Here is a 21,771-nt window from a genome sequence, read left to right as displayed (position 1 = left end):
GGTTTTGTCATGGTGGAACGGTGGAGGACCCTTAACCATGGTGGAACGGTGGAGGACCCTTAACCAAGGAACTGGAGAACGTTTTTCCCACTTCTCTCCCAGTAGCTAGGAAAACACTGGCAAACAGCACTGGTTCTGGTGGGTCTCTAAGACTTCATTCATGGTTCTGGTGGGTCTCTAAGACTTCATTCATGGTTCTGGTGGGTCTCTAAGACTTCATTCATGGTTCTGGTGGGTTTCTAACACTTCATTAATGGATATAAAACATCAAATTCCCATCTACTGTAATCAACCTCAGGGCCATCTTGGCCTCCAGGTTTCATTCCTGTGTGGATGATGATGTAACAGTTCTAGATGCGCACGGCTAAAAACACAAAGGTATTAAACAGAGATGGACGACGTCCGCAGATCACATCGCATCTCTTACCGCCGGACAGTCTACTTTCAGTGGGCACGATTATTACGTAACACGTCTTTGTAGTTGTTACCAAATGTTACAACACGCATCGTTTTACACGCGTCGCAACGGGTTCAGCAGGAGAGCAGGAGAGGTTACATCACTCTGTTGATCAAAACCACATCTGAGAGAAGAGCGAGAGAGAGTCCAGATCGTGGTGAACGAGGGATCGGCGAGGTCTAAAATTAGCCGGTTCTACGGGCTGGAATATGGTGCGAGGAGCAAGAGGCTGTGCTACTCGAATGTTGCAGCCTGAAGTCTAAATATAGGATGGAGCCTCGGCTGAGCTGCACCACGGAGCTGAGAGGAGAGGAGAGGGGTGAGGAGGAGAGGAGAGGAGAGGAGAGGAGAGGAGAGGAGAAGAGAGGAGAGGAGAGGGGTGAGGAGGAGAGGAGGAGAGGAGAGGAGAGGGGTGAGGAGGAGAGGGTTGAGGAGAGGGGTGAGAAGGAGAGGAGAGGAGGAGAGAGGGGTGAGGAGGAGAGGGGTGAGGAGGAGAGGAGAGGGGTGAGGAGGAGAGGAGGAGAGGAGAGGAGAGGGGTGAGGAGGAGAGGAGAGGAGAGGAGAGGAGAGGGGTGAGAAGGAGAGGAGAGGAGGAGAGAGGGGTGAGGAGGAGAGGGGTGAGGAGGAGAGGTGAGGATGAGAGGAGGAGAGGAGAGGAGAGGAGAGGAGGGGTGAGGAGGAGAGGAGAGGAGAGAGGAGAGAGAGGAGAGGAGGGGTGAGGAGGAGAGGAGTTGCAGAGAGGAGATGTGGGAGGAAAGAAAGTGCGGAGAGGAGAGGAGAGGAGAGGAGAGGAGGGAGGACAGGAGAGACGAGAGTATCGAGGGATGGCTCGCCAGGCTTAGAGATATTATTCTTGGTTTTGTTGTTTCTGCACGAGAGCCGCGGCAGATCACATGACCTCTCATGATATTGTACCACAACACAGCAGGAAGGTTTACTGGTGCTCTGTAGCACACACACACACACACACACACACACACACACGTATGCACGCACGCACGCATGGACACAGACACACACAACACACAGACACACATACACACGTATGCACGCACGCACGCACGCACACAGACAGACACAACACACATACACACGCACGTACACACACACACACACATACGCACGCACGCACACACACACGCACGCACACACACACACACGCACACAGACACACACAACACACACACACGCGCACACACACACACACACACACACACACACACACACACACACGGTACCAAGGCTACCAAGGGTTCATGGAGACATCCAGTCATGACTGATTTTCTGTGGACAGACAGTGACACCTGCTGGAGCCTTTATAAAACTACAACTAGACAAGTATGATCACCTTCTCTATAAGCCAAGAGCCCCCCCAAAAATAGGATATCTTAATGCTGGTTCATGAATTGCATTAAATAAAAAGTAAATCTTTAGAAAATTAATTGATTATTATTTTGAATTATTTTCTGAGATTTCTTGAGGTCAAGTCAGGTCAGGAAACGTTTGTTCGGCTATGGCTAGGTGTGTTATTAATGATGCGTACGTCTCTCAACCTGTTTGCCTTTTATTTCATATTTAATTTAATTAACATGATATAACATCTTCATATCGCGCTCGTGACCATACACATCTGTCAGTCAAAAACAGGCGTGAAAAACAACTAAGCTGAACTATATGGAATAAACTATAAATTCTATGGAAACTATCCATTCAGAAGCGCTCCAGTGCAGCAGATGGAGAGACAGTGCGCCGTGTCTCCTGTAGGTGGCGGTGTCGCCCAGTGTCGCCCCCGACCGGACGGTTCATCCGTGTTCCGGGTCGTCCGTCCTCCCTCTTCTGGTTGTCGTCCCGTACGTGTGACAGGTACAGAATCCCCCTCCACAGCTTTCACCAACCTTATCTCTATCAATCCTCTTATACTTTCTATCAATATCGAATCTAAGTTGATATATCTTATGCAAGACTCCACCATCAACACAAGCAGGACTATATTTGTTAGATATGTCCCTTCTATTATGTGAAAAAGTACATGTCGGGGATGCTAGCGGCGTTTAGCTGCCGACGAGCGAAGCGTGTAAAATGAAGCAGTATTTTGTTGCTCTTGCTGTCGATTCACCACACGAATCCCCGCCGAATGTCGGATGAAATGTAACTTTGCAAATGGCACCGGCGAATAAGGCAGTGAACGTTTGTTTACATGCCGTGGAGACCCCGCTAGCTAGCTTAGCTACCTGGAGAACCAGGATCTGCTAGTTCGGTCCGCAAGGCTGAAACACCGATAGCTCGCAAAGCTAAGCGAAACACATGTGATGTAAGCCTGCTGGGGTCCTGCTGCACCCGTATCAACGCTTTGGATGTTAACGTTGTTTCACTTCTGTCAACAGATCACCAAATTAGAAATGGCAAAGTCAAAGAATCACACCACCCACAACCAGTGTGAGTATCAGCTGCATGGGAATGGGACTGGATGCTAGGCTTGATCCTGCACTAAACCCCGGTTTAAACGTGTCCGTAGTTTGTTGACGAGGTCTCTCTCCTCTCTCTGTTCCACAGCCCGTAAAGCCCACAGGAACGGGATCAAGAAGCCCAGGTCTGATCGCTATGAGTCGTTGAAAGGGGTACGTACTGTAACGACCCTGTGTAAGGCCCGTTAGCAGCTCCGCCAAGTGAGTTAACTCTCTTGGTGTTGTGGCTAGCGCGGCCGGTTTGTAAGCGGAAGGTTGCGAGTTCGATACCCGCTTAAGGCAAGCTACTCTACCCCGCCGTTCGTTACAGTACAGACCTACGGTCGTCATTGAGGGAGTCAAGACATGGCATGTTATGGCTTGGGCATCTTGACAGAGGGCAGCCACATGACTGTGTGGAGGTAGAAATCGAAGGACAGGCTCATTGCAATGCATGGATACTATTCCTCATTCTATTCCATGCATTACAGTGAGCCCGTCCTCCAATTCCTACTTCCACCAGCCTCCCCTGGTGTGCTTGCTATGTGGAGGAAGTTATGACCAATGCCCTATGAATAATGGTCTTAAGTCTACCCTGTGTGGATAAGGTTGCTGGTGGCCTAATGCCACGGTGTTAGTGCAGTGCTGGAACAAAGCCACGCTCACCCAGTAGTAGAAAAGAGGCTCATGCACAATGTCACTGCTTGCAAGTTTAATCGGTCCAACATTTCGGTAGTGGAGACCGTTGTCAGACATGACCACAACATTCCACCTGTTAACCTCTTAATCTGGACGCGCCCAAGTTCTGCGGTAATTTGATTATTAATTTAACTATTGTTTACTTTATCGCCTTGTCATGTAGTTATTCTTAACTATGATCTGAGCAGATCCACACACAACTTAAAGCTGTTACCTATCATGGCATCCTGCTTTTGCATCTGATCATCGTATTTCTAATGTTTATAAGCAGTTTAGTTTGGGTCTGGTTTATAAGTGGAAATTAGTCAGATAGGGCATAAAGCTTAGACTTGCAAGCAGAGACGGAGTCCTGGAACCTCTTTCTTTTCTGTGTTTTTCTTAAACACCTGTGGAATAGGGAACAGGGATACTGAATAGACAGACACCTGTAGAATAGAGAACACAGGGGTACTAAAGCCCAGTCGGTCAGTTCTCTCCCACCAGAGAGCTTCCGCACACTTCATTCTCAGCCTGGACCTGTGAGCCTTGCCACATGGTAGAATTTCCTGCTGATTTCATGTTCCTGGTAGTGTTGAAGTGTTTCCGTCTATGGTGATGCTGTTCTCTGTCTGCCTGCTGTTAGGATGATTGTGTTAATCTGTATGCAGGGCTCCTCCTAAAAGAGACCTTGGTCTCAGTGATGCACCGCTGTATAAATACAAGTTTAGTAACGATCTGTGTTAGGATGTACAGCAAGGCTGAGGGTCAGGCCAGCAAACCAGGAAAAGGAAACTCAAGATTGTTGTCTAGTGTTTGTCCAAGTGGCTGGAAATGTATCCAATTAATTACTCATGTTGCACGGTATGGCTTCCCTCCATGTAACTCTGCACTGTATTACCATATGGGGGTTTCTGTGGCATTGAGAAATAATTGAAGCATTGTCAAGCCGACTTGTTGGAGCAGGAAGCCTGGTCTGAGGGCCGGTAGAGAAGGAGGCCCAGATATTACTGCTCTGTCAAGCATGAATTGTTAGGACTGAATAATGCCCAATTCTGTCACTTGTCAGCTAAATGTTTAAAAGTGAAACCCCAGGGGAGGCAGAAATCAGAGGATGGCGTCATTGTCATGCATGGAATGAGGAATGGTATGTTTGATAACATTCCTCATTCCATGCATTACAATGAGCCCGTCCAACGATTTATGCCTCCCCTGGGCTGTACCCCACACCAGTAGAAGTAGAAATCTGAGGACGGGCTCATTGTAATGCATGGAATGAGGAGTATCAAGCTCATTCCATTCCATGCATTACAATGAGCCCGTCCTTCGATTTCTACCTCCGCCAGCCTCCCCTAGTGAATGAACACAGTTATGCTCCTGCTGCCCACTCACACGTCACTCTGTCTGTCCTCCAGGTCGACCCCAAGTTCATGAGGAACATGCGTTTTGCCAAGAAGCACAACAAGAAGGGTCAGAAGGCAGCCATGAAGGCCATGGCCAAGAAGGAGGCTTCCAAATAGTTCACTCGCCTAAGATCTGTCTGTCAACGTTCCATAGACTTTGTTTACCATCACAATAAAGCTATGCTTTGTTAAAAAAGAAACACGAATCCGGATTCTACGTTCCTTAACTGCTGGTTGACGGTTCAGATTCATTTACATGGTCACACCTCAAATCAAAGCTTAGTTGTCGTGTACATGACATGAATACAGCTGTAGACGCTGCAATGAAATGTGTGGGTCCTGTGGGGGTAAGGGCAGAAATAAACTAGATTGTTTTCTAGTGTTACCTGATGCAGGGTCTCAAACCACACAGAGCCTTTGGTGCTGAAAGTAGCAGCATACTACAAAGGAGTTTGATCATGGAGGTTATGGTGTGTTGAATGGGCTCTTACCAGTCGTATTTCTACATGGTTAAAAGTATGTGGCAGCCTTATCTAGGAGATGGGTCGACTTTCCCGCTCAATGACTAGTCTATCATGTATACAAGGACTAGGGGACAGTTCCCACTGTCCAATCGGACGGTATCACCAACAGCTGTTGTCAAATTGTTATATGCATATTGTAATACATTGCAACAGTAGGGGGAACTAATCGTACAATAAAGCAGACCTTCAAATCTTTCCATAGGTATTATAGGAATATGTGAGCCTATTAGAAAACCAAAGCTGTGTTTTGAGGCACGTGTTTACTACCCGTGTCATCACTGGCTCTTTTCAAATCGGTTTACTTTGTGTACCTGTACAGCTGTAAACACACACACACATAATGAAATGATACAAGCTACCTCAACAGTTCAGTGGAATACAAGGATAGGAATAAAATAAAAAGTTACTCTTATAATTGATGTAGTTCTTATTCAGTTGACGAGTGTAGCAGTTACATGCATAGCTGTTGAATACAGCATGGTGAAGGGGCCAGCCAGGGCCAAAGGATGATGGAGTCGTCCACCGACTTCGACCTCCAATGGGTTTTCAGTAGGATGTGAGCGGAGGACGCAAGGAGAGGACGCAAGAAGAGGACGCAAGGAGTCATGGCACGTCGTGTTCCTAACAAAGGAGACAAGGCTGAAGCTTATAGTTTCAGGTATTAACATACAGTACCAGTCAAAAGTTTGGGACACACCTTCTCATTCAATGGTTTTTCTTTATTTGTATTATTTTCTACATTGTAGATTAATATTGAAGACATCAAAACTATGAAGGAACACACATGGAATTATGTAGTAAACAAAAAAGTGAATGACAAACCAGAATATGTTTTATATTTTAGATTCTACAAAGTAGACACCTTTTGCTTTGATGACAGCTTTGCACACTCTTGGCAAGGTGTGTCCAAACCTTTGACTGGTACCGTACAACCGTTGACACCTGAAGCTGTCATGTTTCAGTCGTGTCTCTGTTCTTAGGAACACGACTGCTGATGAAGCCGTCCTCCGCCGCCCGGAACCCTGCAGCAGGGGACTGAATAACTCATCCTCCTATGAAAAGAAGTGCCTTATAAATGAATTTATTATCATAATAATTAATTGCTAGTCAGTCGTTCCTTCAGCTTTGAATACATTTATCTTATTTTCTGCAGCCTTCTAGGGGAGCGCGTCGGTGGAGGCAGAAATCAGAGGTCGACTCATTGTGATGCATGTTTGATACCGTTGATACCATTCCTTATTCCATTCCATGTATTACAATGAACCCGTCCTCCGATTTCTACCTCCACCAGCCTCCCCTGGACTGAGTGTATTATTATCAGCCTATCGCCACTTTATCAGCATCCTACTCACAAGTATCTGAACTATCGTCTAATACTAGAATTCATTAGTATCTAATTTCACAACAAACGTCTCAGTTTCATGTCATCAAAGATATGTACCGTTTTTCTGTTCCTCTGTCAGTTGCTCTACCTGTGGAGAAAATACTCAATCACATCATCCGAAACATAACCATACGTTCTTTCAGCTTCCCCCCATGTATTGTACTGAACTGGTTTTAGTTGTTTATCTATTTGCACAAATAGAAAGACAGTTAAAAAACTGTTATCATAAAACCACTTTTGCTTGCCAGTCGCCCCTGAGGTCATTACACCAGAATAACGTCCTGTAGGCACGTCTGGAACGGCAGGGATCTGCAGGACGCTGAATTGAATCCTACGAGAAGCGTGAGTTAAAAATAAAGAGGTATGAGGACAGTCAAATAAAAATAGGCTTCAAAGAACGTTTCTATTGAAGAGGAGAAGTTATGTAAACAATGGCCGGTGATCTAGGAAAAGCTATCTGAGTTAGACTTGGAGACAGCTGTATGGGAGTAGTCTAACTTGCCAGACCTACATACTCAATACTTTTTCATTAAAGGGACACTTCACCAATTCTTAACATCACATTAATTATCTCCAGCACCATACTAGTGTCAACATACTGTACAGTGAAAATGGCTTTTCTACGTTTTGTCGTGTCGTCAAAGAGGTATGAGAACAGGTTTCCCTCCAGTGGGAGTGTGTTTGTGGGTGTAGTTGAAAATTGAAAATCAATGATTTTTTTTTCTTAATGACATAAGGGGTCATTTCCTAAGGACCTTATGTCTTATCTTTTTGACAGTTTTCACATGAATACTGGTACGGTGCTGGAGATGGTGAATATCAATCAATCAATCAAGCTTTATTTATATAGCGCCTTTCATACAAAATTGCAATACAATTTAATACAATTAAAAAATAACTTAACTAAAAGGTGTTCCACATACAGTATATGTTAGTCTATCTTAGGGGAGGCTGGTGGAGGTAGAAATCACAGGACGGGCTCATTTTAATGCATGGAATGGAATGAGGAGTGGTGTCAAACACACATGCATTACAACGAGCCCGTCCTCCGATTTCTACTTCCACCAGCCTCTACTGATCGTCACGTATCATGTTTTCCCGTTGACCATTTCAAGAAAGCGTGTGAAACAATGCACGTATGTCAACACTTGACCGTGAGGTATACAATACCTCTCAGGGTTGTTATGTAACCTGACCTATGACCATGTGTCTGATACACCAGTGCTGAGTCACCAGCATTACGTTTCCAAAGACCCCAAACAAACATGAGCTCATTACAGTTTCTAGGAACAGGGGAGGCTGGTGGAGGTAGAAATCGGAGGACGGGCTCATTGAAATGGATGGAACGGAATGAGGAGTGGTGTGAGACGCACGTGTTCTCTTTGTAGCCTGTTGACTGTCTAGATGCTTATCAATTGAAGAGACTCACAGCTCACAGTTTTAAAGCCTCATCTCAATAATGCCCTTTTGAATTGAAGTATTTTTCATTGAACTTTTATCCATCCAGGTCTGTCTTATTGAGATGGAATCTATTTTTAAAGAGAGACCTTTTTTTGCTGATATAATGTGGCGATTGATGTTCTGATATTCAGTTTTTCTGTCTGTCTGTGAGAAGGAAAGCAGGTAGGCAGGTTATGTTAAGCTAGAAGCAACCTGATAGGCTGCTCCAGGCCGGGACAGACGATCAGCCTCTGTGGACGTCACAGGGTAGAGGCAACCCTATCCTCCACGGCTGGTACCGTCAGGATGGAGCCAGAGGACGACCACTTGTGTTGCCAGAGGGAGCAGCGGAACCGCCTGTGTTGCCAGAAGCAACAGTAGAATTAGAAGCAGCAGTAGATTCTAGAAGCTGTGGTAGAAACTAGAAGCTGTCATAGAATCTAGAATCAGCAGTAGAAACTAGAAGCAGCAGTCGAGTCTAGAAGCTGTCATAGAATCGAGAATCAGCAGTAGAATTAAAAACCAGCAGTAGAATCTAGAATCAGCAGTAGAATCTAAAACCAGCTGTAGTGGAACAGCTTGCGTCCTCCGAGGCAGCAGTGGGTTCCATGTTCACTCCATAGACTTGTGTTGGCTCTTCATGGAGAAGAGCGTGATCAAGTTCAGCCACTGCAACAAGGACATCTTCTGCTTCTTCGTCCCGGAGCAATGCCCTGAGTGTGACATCAGCTTCAGTGGCCGTCGGCTGGAGGAGGCTCCCATCAGCGTCCCCAACCCCTTTTCCAACGGGCACAAGAACCCCTGCTCCTTCCTGGTCGCACCGGCAGAGGAGAACTTACTCAGGTAACACTTGTTTATAACTGATAACTCACTCAGGTAGAACTCACTCAGGTAACACACGTTTATAACTGATAACTCACTCAGGTAGAACTCACTCAGGTAACACTCGTTTATAACTGATAACTCACTCAGGTAACACGTTTATAACTGGTGACTCACTCAGGTAACACACGTTTATAACTGATAACTCACTCAGGTAACACACGTTTATAACTGGTGACTCACTCAGGTAACACACATCTTTAGACCAGGTAGTCTGCTGGTAATTAGCTGAACACGTACAGAGTCTGATCCGCTTTTACATTTGTGTATTTCAATGTGTTGAACATCCATGTTGTCTGTTTCTTCTGTGCAGGGAGTTTGATGGAGGCTCAGACCTGCACACTGGGATAACAGACACAAATGGTACTTTTTCTCCTATCATACATTACAGTACTTCACCTTATCTATTCACAACCTTCATGGGCTTTATCCAGGTTAAAAAATAACTTAACTAAAAGGTGTTCCACATACAGTATATGTTAGTCTATCTCAGGGGAGGCTGGTGGAGGTAGAAATCAGAGGACGGGCTCATTGTAATGCATGGAACGGAACGAGGAATGGTATTCGGAACACGTGTTTGATACCGTTCCTTATTCAACTTCATGCATTACAATGAGCCTCCCATCCTCCGATTTCTACCTCCACCAGCCTCCCCTGGTCTATCTACTGTACGTACTGAGGCTCTCTGATGATGTCATCTAGGAGTGGTCTACAACTACACCAAGACAGGCATCCGTAGGGACAACCAGGGATGGGAGAGGTGTGTCAGTATCCCCCTGGTCCAGCCAGACATGTACAACCTTCTGGACCAGTGGAACCAGTACCTGGAGAAGTTCTCCCAGGCAGAGACCTGGGACCCACAATGGACCAGGTACTGTACACAAAGGGGTAGTGAATTGAAGCCACCCTCTGTAAGATGTGTATATCTTGAAAGAATGGGTTAGGGTTTGTACTGATCTTATGAATGATCTCCATAATCTTAAAAGTCAAGGGGTATACTTCATTAGTTGACATTTCAGGAGATCTTACAGACTGTGGCTTTAACAAAGGATGGAAATGTAGGATTGGAATTGAGATTGAAGTAAACACATTCGTAACCAGCACAATATGAAACAAAAAGGATCCTGGTTCTTCTGCAGGTTTGACGAGGACAACCACAACTGTTACAACTTCACTCTGACGTTCATAAACTGTGTCCTGGCCACCCAGGGCCAGCGAGTCCTCAGCAAGGACCAGTTCACTAAGAGCTTCGTGCTGCCCAGGATCAAGAGGGCGTCCAAATACACCACTCTGTGTAAGGAGATCACCCAGAACTACTTCTACATCGTGGACAGCCCTCCGAAAGACACGGACGACGGCGGCGCTGAGGAAGACAAGGATGATGAAGGGATGAACGGTAACAACACCTGACTGTCACCGGGTGACTGACAGTCCGACAGCTGATCATGCTCTTCAAACCTCACCTTTAACACCGTCACATTCTCACCAGTTCTACCTGTACGTTGTGCATCCCTACACACCTGTACCTGTACGTTGAATCTGGGTGTTGACAATTGTGTTTGAAAATGTTTACATATTAAAATGTTTATTTGATGATGTGAAACTAACTGTTTTTATATGGTGTGGTTGAAAGACGAACGTGAAACAAATCTTTATTCAATAATGTATAATAATATGTTCAGATCTTGCTGAGACTGTTATTGCCTTTAACTCAAGTCTCATTGATTAATCCACCCTTTAATATGAGGATGGAGTGTCTAACAGGGGAGGCTGGTGGAGGTAGAAATTGGAGGATGGGCTCATTGCAATGCGTGGAATGGAATGCGGAATGGTATCAACCACAACACATTCCGATACCATCCCATACATTACAATGTGCCCGTCCTCCGTTTCCTACCTCCACCAGCCTCCCCTGGTGTCTAATGGTGGCGTGCCTTCGTTGCTACGCTCCCCCAGCTGAGTGCGTTGTGTTGTGACAGTAAACTGAGGTTCCCTGAAGTTGCACTGGAACTAAACAGCTAATTATCCATGTGTCCCCGGCTGTTACCTTAGACCGGGCTTAACACCTAACACCTGGCTGAGCACATGTACTGTAAGTCTAGCACACCGCCTTCCTTATCTTTCATTTCTGTTGATTAAATATGTAAAGGTCCAGTGACCGGAGCAGAAAACCACAGGGGGGGTTGGTTTGAGTTGACTGACTGACGCTGATGTTCAAAACATGTTTATTGATGATGTTCACGCAACCTCAAACCTACACAGCACCATTCACTGTGGTCATTAGGTTATTTATATGTACACATCGGAATAAAAAAAAAAAAACAAGGCTGCAAGTTATATTTCGTCTGTCTCTGTGCGTTCCTTGGAAGATATCCATCTGCTCATCAGAATCTCCTGGAAAGAAAAGAAAAGAGGTTTGAGATGAGAGGGGGAGGGAGAGAGAGAATGTCAAGCACTTAAGGGACCCAGCAGTGAACACTCTTTACAGAGAAGGGTAACATGGAACTGACTGCTGCCAGCCAAGAGACCTGAAATGTGTGTGTGTGAGAGAGAGATGACCAAAGAGACGCTGTAATGGGCACTCACTCACTCCCCCTAGTGGACTTTAAAAGCATTGGTTTGGTAAAAGCATGGACTCGAGACCGTTTCCACCATATATACACGTCACTGGACTGGCTGAGTGCACACCTCAGGAGGAAAGGGAGAGGAATGGGAGTTCATCATTCAGTCAGTACACACATCTCACCTGAACTTTGACCCTGGTGAGACACTTTGGAGAGGACAGGTCTTCCTCAGTCAGGTCTGTTGGGTAGATGACGTAACACAACATCAGCTCCTGGAATAGACGCACACGGACACACACACACACACACACAATATCAGAACAAAAATGTATACACATCACCAAAAGAATAACACCAATAGGGGGAGACAACTTCAACTAAAAGATGAATAAAGATGTGAAGATTATTGAGAAGTCCTGCACATAAATATTTGTAGTCGGTGTATGTAGTGTATTTGTAGGTTAATGTAGTGTATTTGTAGTAGGAGTATGTAGTGTATTTGTAGGTTAATGTAGTGTATTTGTAGGTGTATGTAGTGTATTTGTAGTAGGTGTATGTAGTGTATTTGTAATGTATTTTTGTACTGCAGGGATGGGGACAGTGTGTGTATGTGTGTGTTCAACAGTTGTGAAGATGTGTTACCTTGGAGACGTTGCCAGTGATTCTGTTGAGGGCAGACAGGGACCTCCAGGTGAAGGGACGCATCGCTGCTCCTCTGAACGAGGTGTCTACCCTCTCCACCACCACAGAGTAGCTGCAGAGGAGAGGAGAGGAGAGGACAGGAGAGGAGAGGAGAGGAAAGGACAGGAGAGGAGAGGAGAGGAGAGGAGAGGAGAGGAGAGGAGAGGGGAGGGGAGGGGAGGAGAGGACAGGAGAGGAGAGGAGAGGAGAGGAGAGGAGAGGAGAGGAGAGGAGGAGAGGACAGGAGAGGAGAGGAGAGGAGAGGACATCTTAGTCTAAGCACTTACTACTCCAACACAACCATAGAGGGGAGTTTCTCAGAAGCTTGGTAACACCAACATCATCCATAACAGACCTACAGTAAGATGCTCTTTGTGCTATAAAATCTTAGTGCTACGCAGACTTTAGGAACATCACTCCAGATCAACTGAGGTAAATGAGGGTGCTGGAATCAGCTACACACAAACCTGGCATGGTAAAACGGCGGTCCTTTTCGGTAAAGCACTGCAATGAAAAGATAAACAATGATTGTTAATGGAAAGCAAATGAAACCGACAGACAGCAAGACATCCTCTGATTACACCATATACTGTCATCATGAGAGGCTCGTTGGGTTGCTGGATCCAGATCTGTCGACTGGGCTACGTGAGGAGCCTCATGTCTGAGTGCCTGCTTCGTTCGGAGTCAGTTTTCCCCGGCTGATCATTCAGATAGAGGACGAGGACGCATGCCAAGTAGGGCAGGGAAAGCAGAGTTTAGGGTGTGTGAATAATTCACCCGTGGGGCGGAGGTGTTACTGACACCCGCTGGAAACTCTGTGATTGATTACATCCCCTGGCTCGATCACCAATCGGGTGAGACAGTGAGTAGGACATGTGAGACAAGAAACCCAGATCTGCGTGTCTGTCATGAGCCTGGTCTCGATTGTTTGGAACACGACTCCTCACGCGTGGTCTCCTCACATCCTCTCCTCGCGTCCTCCACTCGCTTTGTCCTCAGAAAGCGTTGGAGGAGGATATGTAACGGGAGGAATCTCCAACTACGTCTACTCCTCTGATGCGTTTTCTGGAGGACGGAGGAGAGGACGTGAGATTGTATACGAAAAATGTATACAATCTGGGCCCAGAGTCAGAACCTGGCTAACCTCTAACCTGATGGTGCAGTGAGTTTCTAAGCTTCGCAGCACCGACATCATCCTAGGTCTATTACCTACAACCATGGATAGAGGATGAACCTTTCCAGAAACTCACCCTTGTTCGGCAAGAAAAGAGAAACGGGGTCAGCTGCTCTTGTCTACAGGGCTGACTCACACACCATTAATACTGCAGGGGAACGTGTGCTAGTTCCAAAACCCTCATGATACCGTAACTCTCCCTCTCTCTCTGGGATAGGAGGTCAGTGAGAGGAAGCACACAGCTCAGCCAGTTTACACCTGCATACATATTTCAGTACCAAAGACACCCACCGAGGTCGGTCCCGTACTTCAGGCCCGGCTTCGGCACCCATCCTTTGCTGCGGAAGTAATGGTAGGCCGCGTAGGAGGTCTCAAAGTGGGGCTGGACCGAGCGAAACATCCCCCACAGCTGGGTCACAGACAGCGGCTCCTGAGGTAACGGAACACATAGATGAGATGAGAAAGACTCAAACGCAACTGTGCTGTTACCGTGACAGCGAAGGCTGTCAGTTAAGACGATGTTTAGACGAAGGGAGATTTTTACCTCATTGTAGTAAACTGACAGGCACCCCAATGCGTAGACCAAGAAAAAAGCCTGAAAACAGATCAATATTTGTGTTCAGTTCAGCGGAATGGTTTACAACAGTAAAAATACTGAGATGTATTTCTTCAGGAGGCTCCAACACACACTTCTCCTGATTTATGGACTTGTGGAGGTCTCTGCGGGACTGACATGAGAGACACACACACACACACACACACACACACACACACACACACACACACACACACACACACACACACACACACACACACAGGAGGGGTCATTTTGGCCTGTAAGGTGAGTTATCACACCTCAGGTTCTGCTAACAGCTCTGAGGTCACCATGTGTCCACACCAGCTCCATTACTCCACCTCAACAGCCCATCTCACTGGGAGGTACAACAACACAGCAGAAACGCCTGACCAATCAAACCAAAACACCCCTGATCCGTGTGGACTGTCGGGTGTGACGCCTTGATTATCCCCCTGGGACCGTACTGCTGGAAACACCCAGAGGGGTTAACCACATTCCTGATGGTTATATTATAACGACAAACATAAAAATATGTATAATAACAATCATATGAAATACTGTTCCATTCGTTATGTCAGCAGCACGTAGCTCTGCTCCTGAAGGGAGGAGGCCTGAGTTAGCATTAGCGTGTGAGGACAGAGGGGGCTCGGGGGGAGTGGACCGGGCTGCTCTGACAGAGAGGACCAGGGAGGAATGGACCCGGGCTGCTCTGACAGAGAGGACCAGGGAGGAATGGACCCGGGCTGCTCTGACAGAGGACCAGGGAGGAATGGACCCGGGCTGCTCTGACAGAGAGGACCAGGGAGGAATGGACCGGGCTGTTGCTTTTACAGATCAATCTGTTATTTTCTTTGGCGTCCATCTTGGTTCCTCCTCCTCCTCCTCCTCCTCCTCCATCATCATCAGAACCAGCTGGGACAATAAGACCGTAACTCAGATTGTTATTCCGCCCTCATGTAACAGTGGACCTCTGGTAAAGACCAGGAGCGTGAGGAGCAGAGGCGGCCGTGGACGACTCACCTCCTCCAGGGACAGCTGGAGGAACTCCAACAGGCTGAACGGGTTGATCAGGCACAGCCTCGTCCTGGGTCGGCCCATCTTCAAGAGAGATGATACCAACATACACGGGTTAGACTCTGGTACACCGCTGAGACTAACTCTAGGGAAGGGGAGGCTGGTGGAGGTATACATAGGATGACGGGGCTCATTGTAATGCATGGAACGGAATGAAGATTGCTGATTTTCTAAGATTGATACCACTCCTCATTCCGTTCCATGCATTACAATGAGCCCCGTCCTCCGATGTCTACCACCACCAGCCTCCCCTGCTCTAGGGGCTAGATCTATTGAGTTAAACAGAAAAACAAGGGTTTTGCAGTTCACACGGAATACAGACAGACAGATTTACACTGAGGAACAAAGTTGTGTTTATGTGACAGTGATGATGAATGTGAATCTATGAATCTGCTCAGCGATGCCAATTTCTCATCAGCTATCAGAAAACGATTGTGCCTTTAACCCTGACTGAACATTTCGGGAGTAGGAACAGCACATGACAAATGGATGCTCTCATATGGATGCCAGAGCAGCTGTTGTTTATAAAGACTTGCCTCTCCCTCCTCCCCCTCCTTCTCTTCCTCCACCAAGACATACTCATATCCAGGGTCGGGCAACGGACAGCCTGCTTTAGTCCGAGTGTCTGTCTTCAACACACTGTCCTCCAGCACTGGCCGACAACCACAGTGCACAATCGCACAATCCAGTCATCATGCCTGGGGCACTTGACCTGAGCCAGGGCCTTCTGATCCACCTGCTTAGGCTCCAGGGGGTGGAGGTGGGCCAGGGGGTCAAACTCAGGGTCCCCCTGCCGTCGGGGCCTCTTGGCCTGGGGAGTCTCACTGTCCTGCTCAGCCTCCCTGGAGGTTTCCCCCCTGTCCTCCGCGGTCCTCTCAGGGCTGTGTGAGCCCTCCTCTCCCTCCTCCTCATGTCCATTCTCCTCTCCAGTGACCTCTCCAGTGACCTCTCTGTGTTCCAGCTCCACTGGGTGAGAGAACCTCTGGAGTGTTTGATTGACAGCTTCCTCTTCCAATCCCTGAGCCAGAAGGACTTCCCGCGCCCAGCTCAGGTGTTTCTGATACCTGGGTGAGAGAGATGATACATTAGTGGCCTACAGCAAAGTCAGCAGCGATGAATGGAAACTTCTGGAACGAAGAGGTCATGCTGTATGAGGAAATAGTAGTATGGTATGAATCTTGAGCTACTTACTTGGAGAATGGAATGACAGGTAGACAGTGATCACCATACTCTACAAATATAAATATTATGAATTAAATGAATTGAACTCATTGCTGTTCTCTCCAATAGGTGTGTACAAATCAAAGACAATAACTAAATAGCACAACAGTAACTCAATGGTAATTTGTCTGATGCTTTTTGGACACAAGCATGATCACATTTGTGTGAGAGACAGAGAGTGAAGTTGGGACACTCACTTTCCCAGTGCTGAGAGATGCTGTGATCAGGTCTTGCTCTTGATAAGATGCCTTTACCAAAGAAACCCTGAATCACAGGATGACAAACAAGAACAGTGCAGTAAAGACAAGAATAGCTAATCCTAAGGAATACCCCATCAGTCATACTAGCTGTAACAGTGAACGTCAGTGAATAGTGGGTCTCTTCATGGGGCCAAAATCTCTGAAAGACAAATGTTTTAACCAGATCTGCGCACCTTGCCATATAACGCTTGTATGTGTTCACGATCCCTGACAACGACGTGCTGATTGACCATGTCCGCCCTGTAAACCAGGCACTGCTGCAGCGCCGCGTCCTCCGCGGTCAGCGGGACAGGGAATGGGGCTTCATACGCTTCGTACACCCTCGGCCGACGCTTGGGAGCCTGGAAGACGGCTTCCGACATGGCATTTACAGTAGCGACAGGGTGATGCGCAGCCGAAAATGCAAACGTTATCTGTTTATAGTTTTTAGCCGGTGCCGCATGGCCTCTGACATCTATGTTTACATCGCTGCTCACGTTGTTCTTCGAGTGTTACTGTATATTAACTCCGATGTGAAGCAACGATTTATCTAACTTTAGTTCCGAGCCGCACAGACTGATATGATTTCAAAAAAGTCACTGTCACAATTGGGCGTACATGAATAGCATTACCAACACATGGTAGACTAATTTATATATTTTCTTTTGGAAAGACCATTCCATTTCGACTGCTCTTGTTTTTCTGATACATACTTCACTGTGCATGGACCACCGGTGTTGCAGTAGTAATAACGGTTGACATCCTGAAGAGGGAGGTGTTAGTCTGATGATTCATTGGGGTCAGGATGCTGAAAATGATCCTAGAGCTTCTGACTGCTGAGTACGTTTGATTACGTTGAATGAGGGCCAACATCTCTCACGGGCAGAAACCATTGGTTTGATGCATACAATAATGTATCTCAGTAAAATGTATGACCCTTCAAATAATCCAGAGGCCTACATCAAGACATGGATTTGATAACTGACAGAGCAATTTAAAAATGGTCTTTTGACTACAGTATGAAGCAACGTTGATCAGAGTATGGTGGTGTGTCGAGGAGTAGTTCCACCACACGTTGCTCAACTACGGCGCTCGTTTAGCTACATTTTGGTGTAGCTTGGGGGGTCGTTAAACTAAATTCAAATCTAAGTAGTTACTTCTTTTTTTTCTTCTCCATGTAGCAGTGTAGTGAGCTACTGTCACTACTCACTACATTTCCCCTCCAAAACAAAACAAGACATAACATATGACTATTATTGAATCCTTTGAGCTTCAGATGTCGCTATTATGTATTCCCCCTCTGCTATCCGTCTCCCCACTGTACCGCACCTCACCTGTTTGTATCTTTCAGACTTTCCTGACTTCAGACCGTTTTAGTCTTTTCAGTTTCTATCGTACGGAATAGTCGTCTTTCAGTAACTGATTGTTGTGTGTTGGACCAATTACTTTCAATGTAGTTAGCTACGTTTTAAAAGTAGCGTTAATTTGACAATCTATGTTTCTCTCAAGGTTTTCAACTTTAGTGTCGTTCAACTTCTTCCCTGGTAAAGGACAAGGTAATTTAGTGGAACGCATCTTCAGAGTAGCTTTCCCGACACTGTCAAAAAATCAGTTTAAGTGGGATTACTTCAGTCTGGTCACTGTTAGGTTGCCAATAGGAAAAGCCTATTGCAAATCAAGTTGAATATGATGCAATTTCATCCAAAATGCCCTCAAACTCTTGCCAAATCACCATAACTGTATGATTCAATGCTACCTCATCAGAGAGGATTGTCATGTGCCAGTTCTTACTCAAGGGCATAGTATGCCTTGGTAAAAGGGCAAAGGACAGTGGTACAAAAGTTAAGAGTCGGGTCCTCTGGGGATGTCTAGAGATGAAGTCATTTTGAACTTTCTTCACACATGTAGATGAGTTGGTTCAGAACCACGCTTGCTGGGTGAGTAACCTTGACTGGAGACTTGTAAGCCAAGGTTCGTATCAACAGTAACAATACACAATACAAGTGTGCATCTCACTTAATTAATGTCAAGCTGCAGGATACAATTCTGCTAATCCTCAATAATGGTGTTCTAGGCCAACAAGCTGTGAGGTGGATACAGACTGGAGTTGGAGAGAAAGACAAGATTCTGGCGGCTGTTTTGGAACAATGTGGTTCTGCCTTGTCCCAAGGTTATGGCTCAGAACTGCTCTCTCAATCAACTTCACAGCGGGTCATCATTTCACAAGAAAAAATAAATAAGTTTGGCAATTATCTTCCGTCTATGGGGAGAGATTCAGAACACGCCCTAAACATGATTGTTTGGGCTCATTTTCAACACTTATTTCAAGTGGAAAAGAACTGTAGATTTGTCCAGCAGGCCAGCCAGTGTGCATAGTGGTTATGTCAATAACAGTCAAAATGTTTCAATTCGATTGACAATTTAAACCCACTGATGTATTCAAATCTCAGTGCACATTGTTAGAATCAATGACATAAGACGGAAAGAATCTACTTCAGAGACAAAGCGTCTACCAGAGGAACCCATGCTTGAGGGAGAGGTGGGCGGACAGCATGCTTGGTCGGAGAGTTAGGCGGGTTTGAAAAGTTTGTGTGGCCAAGGAGACAATTTTCTTTCTCCTTTAGATTTGAGATTTTTATGTCCGCCTGATTAGATTTTTGTAAACACTGTATTGAGGAAATGTTGTCGAATATGATTTTGTCTAGTTTGACAAATAATTGTTGTTCTCTCACATCAAACCTACTCAACATGCTTGAAGGAATTTCAAGCTATGAACTTAAATTCAGAGCCTCTAACATGACTGTGGTCTGTGTGTAGTACGGGTTAATAAGCCTCTTACATAGCTGTGATCTGTGTGTAATAGGGGTTAATAAGCCTCTTACATAGCTGTGATCTGTGTGTAATAGGGGTTAATAAGCCTCTTACATAGCTGTGATCTGTGTGTAATAGGGGTTAATAAGCTTCTATGGCTGTGATCTGTGTGTAATAGGGGTTAATAAGCTTCTATGGCTGTGATCTGTGTATAATAGGGGTTAATAAGCTTCTATGGCTGTGATCTGTGTATAATAGGGGTTAATAAGCTTCTATGGCTGTGATCTGTGAGTAGTAGGCGTTAATCATCACATACATCCATATACTGGAGTTGGTACTACTTTATAAACATTTGTACGGAAATTTGCTTAGGCGTGCTCAGGTGCAAAAAGTGAGTGTGAAAGTTAGCAATTGAGTCATTCCAGTTTGTCTAAATAAAAAATTGTAATCGCAGGGTGTGAGACACTCCCCAGCTTTGTTCCGCACATGAGTGCCTGAAAAAGCTGTCTAGCGTGGTTGTCTTTTCACACCCCGACATTACTCACTTTAATGTAGCGTTACGGTGAGCGACAGCCCAGCGATACGCAGCCGCCTACGGCTGCCGTGGGCCGTCCGCTGTGTCCGCTGGCTTGTGTTGCAGCAGAAATGCAATCATCACAAAATGTCAGGAGAGATATTATAGCAACTTCTTAGTTAGGCTAGCTTAGGTTAGTTAGACTAGTTTATGTTAGTTAGACTAGCTTAGGTTAGTTAGACTAGCTTAGGTTAGTTAGACTAGCTTAGGTTAGTTAGTTTAGTTTAGTTTAGTTTAGGTTAGTTTAGTTAGGTTAGCTTACTTTAGCTTATAGGTAGGCTATCTTAGGTTAGGTTAGGTTAGTTTAGTTAGACTAGCTTAAGTTAGCTTAGGTCAGTTAGGCTAGTTTAGGTTAGTTAGGCTATCTGAGGTCAGTTAGGCTAGCTTAGGTTAGTTAGGCTGCTTGTACAGCCTCTATTCTATTCTATTCTATTTATTTTTAAATTCTATTTATTTTAAAACTTATTGTTGCACTCCTCTGTGGCACTGTCACTTTTGCATTTCACTGTATACTTGTATGCACGTGACAAATAAAGAATCTTGAATCTTGAATCATGAATCTTGAATCGTCACAGGGGCTGTATTCCATCACAGGGGCTGTATTCCATCACAGGGGCTGTATTCCATCACAGGGGCTGTATTCCAGGACTCAGATCACAGTGTGTCATGATTTATATGACATGACTATGAGAAGAAATTTGCACAACAAAATGTGGCAGATTGTTTTGGGAAGCTACTCTGAAAATACTTTCACTTTTTAATTTTTTTTTAATTTCAAGTAGAAAAGAGCTGTAGGTTTGTCCAGCCGTCCAGCATAGAACAGACAGCTAAGACATGCTGTATACAAGTAAAGAACAGACACAAACATAATGAGGTTTTAAGTTGAGCGTTATTTCAGACTCACGGGCAGGTGTGGCTCATCAGAACACAACAACAATCTTCACACTGTGCTGGAATTCCTGCTCTATGTTTAACAAGCGCAGGAGATCGAGAGGGGCTACTGCGTTTGTGGATACAAACTTGAACACGCTATTATTAAAACAAAAACATGACTTCCTTAACCAAATGCTATCTTTGGATGTATTCCTTTAAGGACTTTTCAGAACAGGAAAAATATACTTTTCAAAATTATTTGGCAGTATCACTGAAGAATCTTGGCAGGACCTAGTCAGCTGAGACCGGGTACTAACAAAGTAAGGATATGCTGACACAACATAAATAACATATTTAATCATCATCATCATAGAAAACGGCCAGTAGGCTCCTTGCCAGAATACCCACCTGCCAACTCTAAACTTTATTTTTAGGGCCAGGCCAACCCTGTCCTCTCTCTCTCTCTCTCTCTCTTGTTCTCTCTACTTTGTTATCTCTCTCCCCCCCTCTCTCTCTACCTTGTTATCTCCCCCCCCCTCTCTCTCTACATTGTTATCTCCCCCCCCCTCTCTCTCTCTCTCACACACTCTCCGTCTTGTTCTCTCTCTCTCTCTCTCTCTCTCTCTCTCTCTCTCTCTCTCTCTCACTATCTTGTTCTCTCTTTCTCTTGTTCTCTCTTTCCACCCCCTCTCTCACTATATATATATCTTGTTCTCTTTCTCTCCCACCCCCCCCCCCCCCCCACCCCCTCTCTCTCTCACCCAGGCCATAAGA

The 21,771-nt window shown here is 45.6% G+C and overlaps 4 protein-coding genes across 4 annotated transcripts in view; 3 read left to right on the top strand and 1 right to left on the bottom strand.

Moving 5' to 3' along the window:
* LOC310803700 (uncharacterized protein) overlaps window positions 1–2,317 on the top strand; it is a gene marked incomplete at both ends in the record, with an annotated part of 27,419 nt that extends 25,102 nt beyond the window's left edge. Inside the window, one exon of the mRNA XM_083668553.1 lies at window positions 2,222–2,317. Within this exon, the coding sequence (XP_083524679.1) occupies window positions 2,222–2,317 (96 nt within the window). The remainder of the gene's footprint in view (window positions 1–2,221) is intronic.
* Window positions 2,271–5,179, top strand: rpl29 (ribosomal protein L29). The gene is made up of 4 exons (XM_083667871.1): window positions 2,271–2,320; window positions 2,842–2,893; window positions 3,011–3,075; window positions 4,992–5,179. The coding sequence occupies exons 2-4, from the start codon at window positions 2,857–2,859 to the stop codon at window positions 5,094–5,096; spliced, it is 207 nt and encodes a 68-aa protein (XP_083523997.1). The 5' UTR covers window positions 2,271–2,320; window positions 2,842–2,856; the 3' UTR covers window positions 5,097–5,179.
* Window positions 5,180–8,932: 3,753 nt separating this feature from the next.
* mkrn2os.2 (MKRN2 opposite strand, tandem duplicate 2) lies at window positions 8,933–10,901 on the top strand. Its single transcript, XM_083669333.1, has 4 exons — window positions 8,933–9,170; window positions 9,523–9,572; window positions 9,912–10,080; window positions 10,349–10,901. Exons 1-4 carry the CDS (start codon window positions 8,968–8,970, stop codon window positions 10,617–10,619), a joined length of 693 nt encoding a protein of 230 aa, XP_083525459.1. The 5' UTR covers window positions 8,933–8,967; the 3' UTR covers window positions 10,620–10,901.
* Window positions 10,902–11,176: 275 nt separating this feature from the next.
* On the bottom strand, window positions 11,177–17,231 carry tsen2 (TSEN2 tRNA splicing endonuclease subunit). Its single transcript, XM_083668552.1, is given in 12 exon segments — window positions 11,177–11,603; window positions 11,956–12,045; window positions 12,416–12,527; window positions 12,922–12,958; window positions 13,920–14,058; window positions 14,173–14,223; window positions 15,226–15,303; window positions 15,816–15,962; window positions 15,965–16,343; window positions 16,471–16,510; window positions 16,698–16,764; window positions 16,934–17,231. Coding segments are annotated over 12 exon segments (1,389 nt in total). The 5' UTR covers window positions 17,123–17,231; the 3' UTR covers window positions 11,177–11,543.
* Between the last annotated feature and the right edge of the window lie 4,540 nt (window positions 17,232–21,771).

Source organism: Argentina silus, assembly GCF_951799395.1.
Source record: "Argentina silus genome assembly, chromosome: 4".
Lineage (NCBI taxonomy): Eukaryota > Metazoa > Chordata > Actinopteri > Argentiniformes > Argentinidae > Argentina > Argentina silus.
The sequence above is the reverse complement of the archived record's forward strand: the minus strand, read 5'-3'. Positions and strand labels throughout refer to the sequence as shown.

Bases quoted from the DNA above. Each gene is read 5' to 3' on its own strand.
- rpl29 (XM_083667871.1), top strand. From the start codon at position 2,857: ATGGCAAAGTCAAAGAATCACACCACCCACAACCAGT. The intron at 2,894-3,010 runs GTGAGTATCAGC...TCTGTTCCACAG, and splicing joins TCACACCACCCACAACCAGT to CCCGTAAAGCCCACAGGAAC. The intron at 3,076-4,991 runs GTACGTACTGTA...TCTGTCCTCCAG, and splicing joins GCTATGAGTCGTTGAAAGGG to GTCGACCCCAAGTTCATGAG.
- mkrn2os.2 (XM_083669333.1), top strand. From the start codon at position 8,968: ATGGAGAAGAGCGTGATCAAGTTCAGCCACTGCAACAAGGACATCTTC. The intron at 9,171-9,522 runs GTAACACTTGTT...TCTTCTGTGCAG, and splicing joins GCAGAGGAGAACTTACTCAG to GGAGTTTGATGGAGGCTCAG. The intron at 10,081-10,348 runs GTACTGTACACA...GTTCTTCTGCAG, and splicing joins TGGGACCCACAATGGACCAG to GTTTGACGAGGACAACCACA.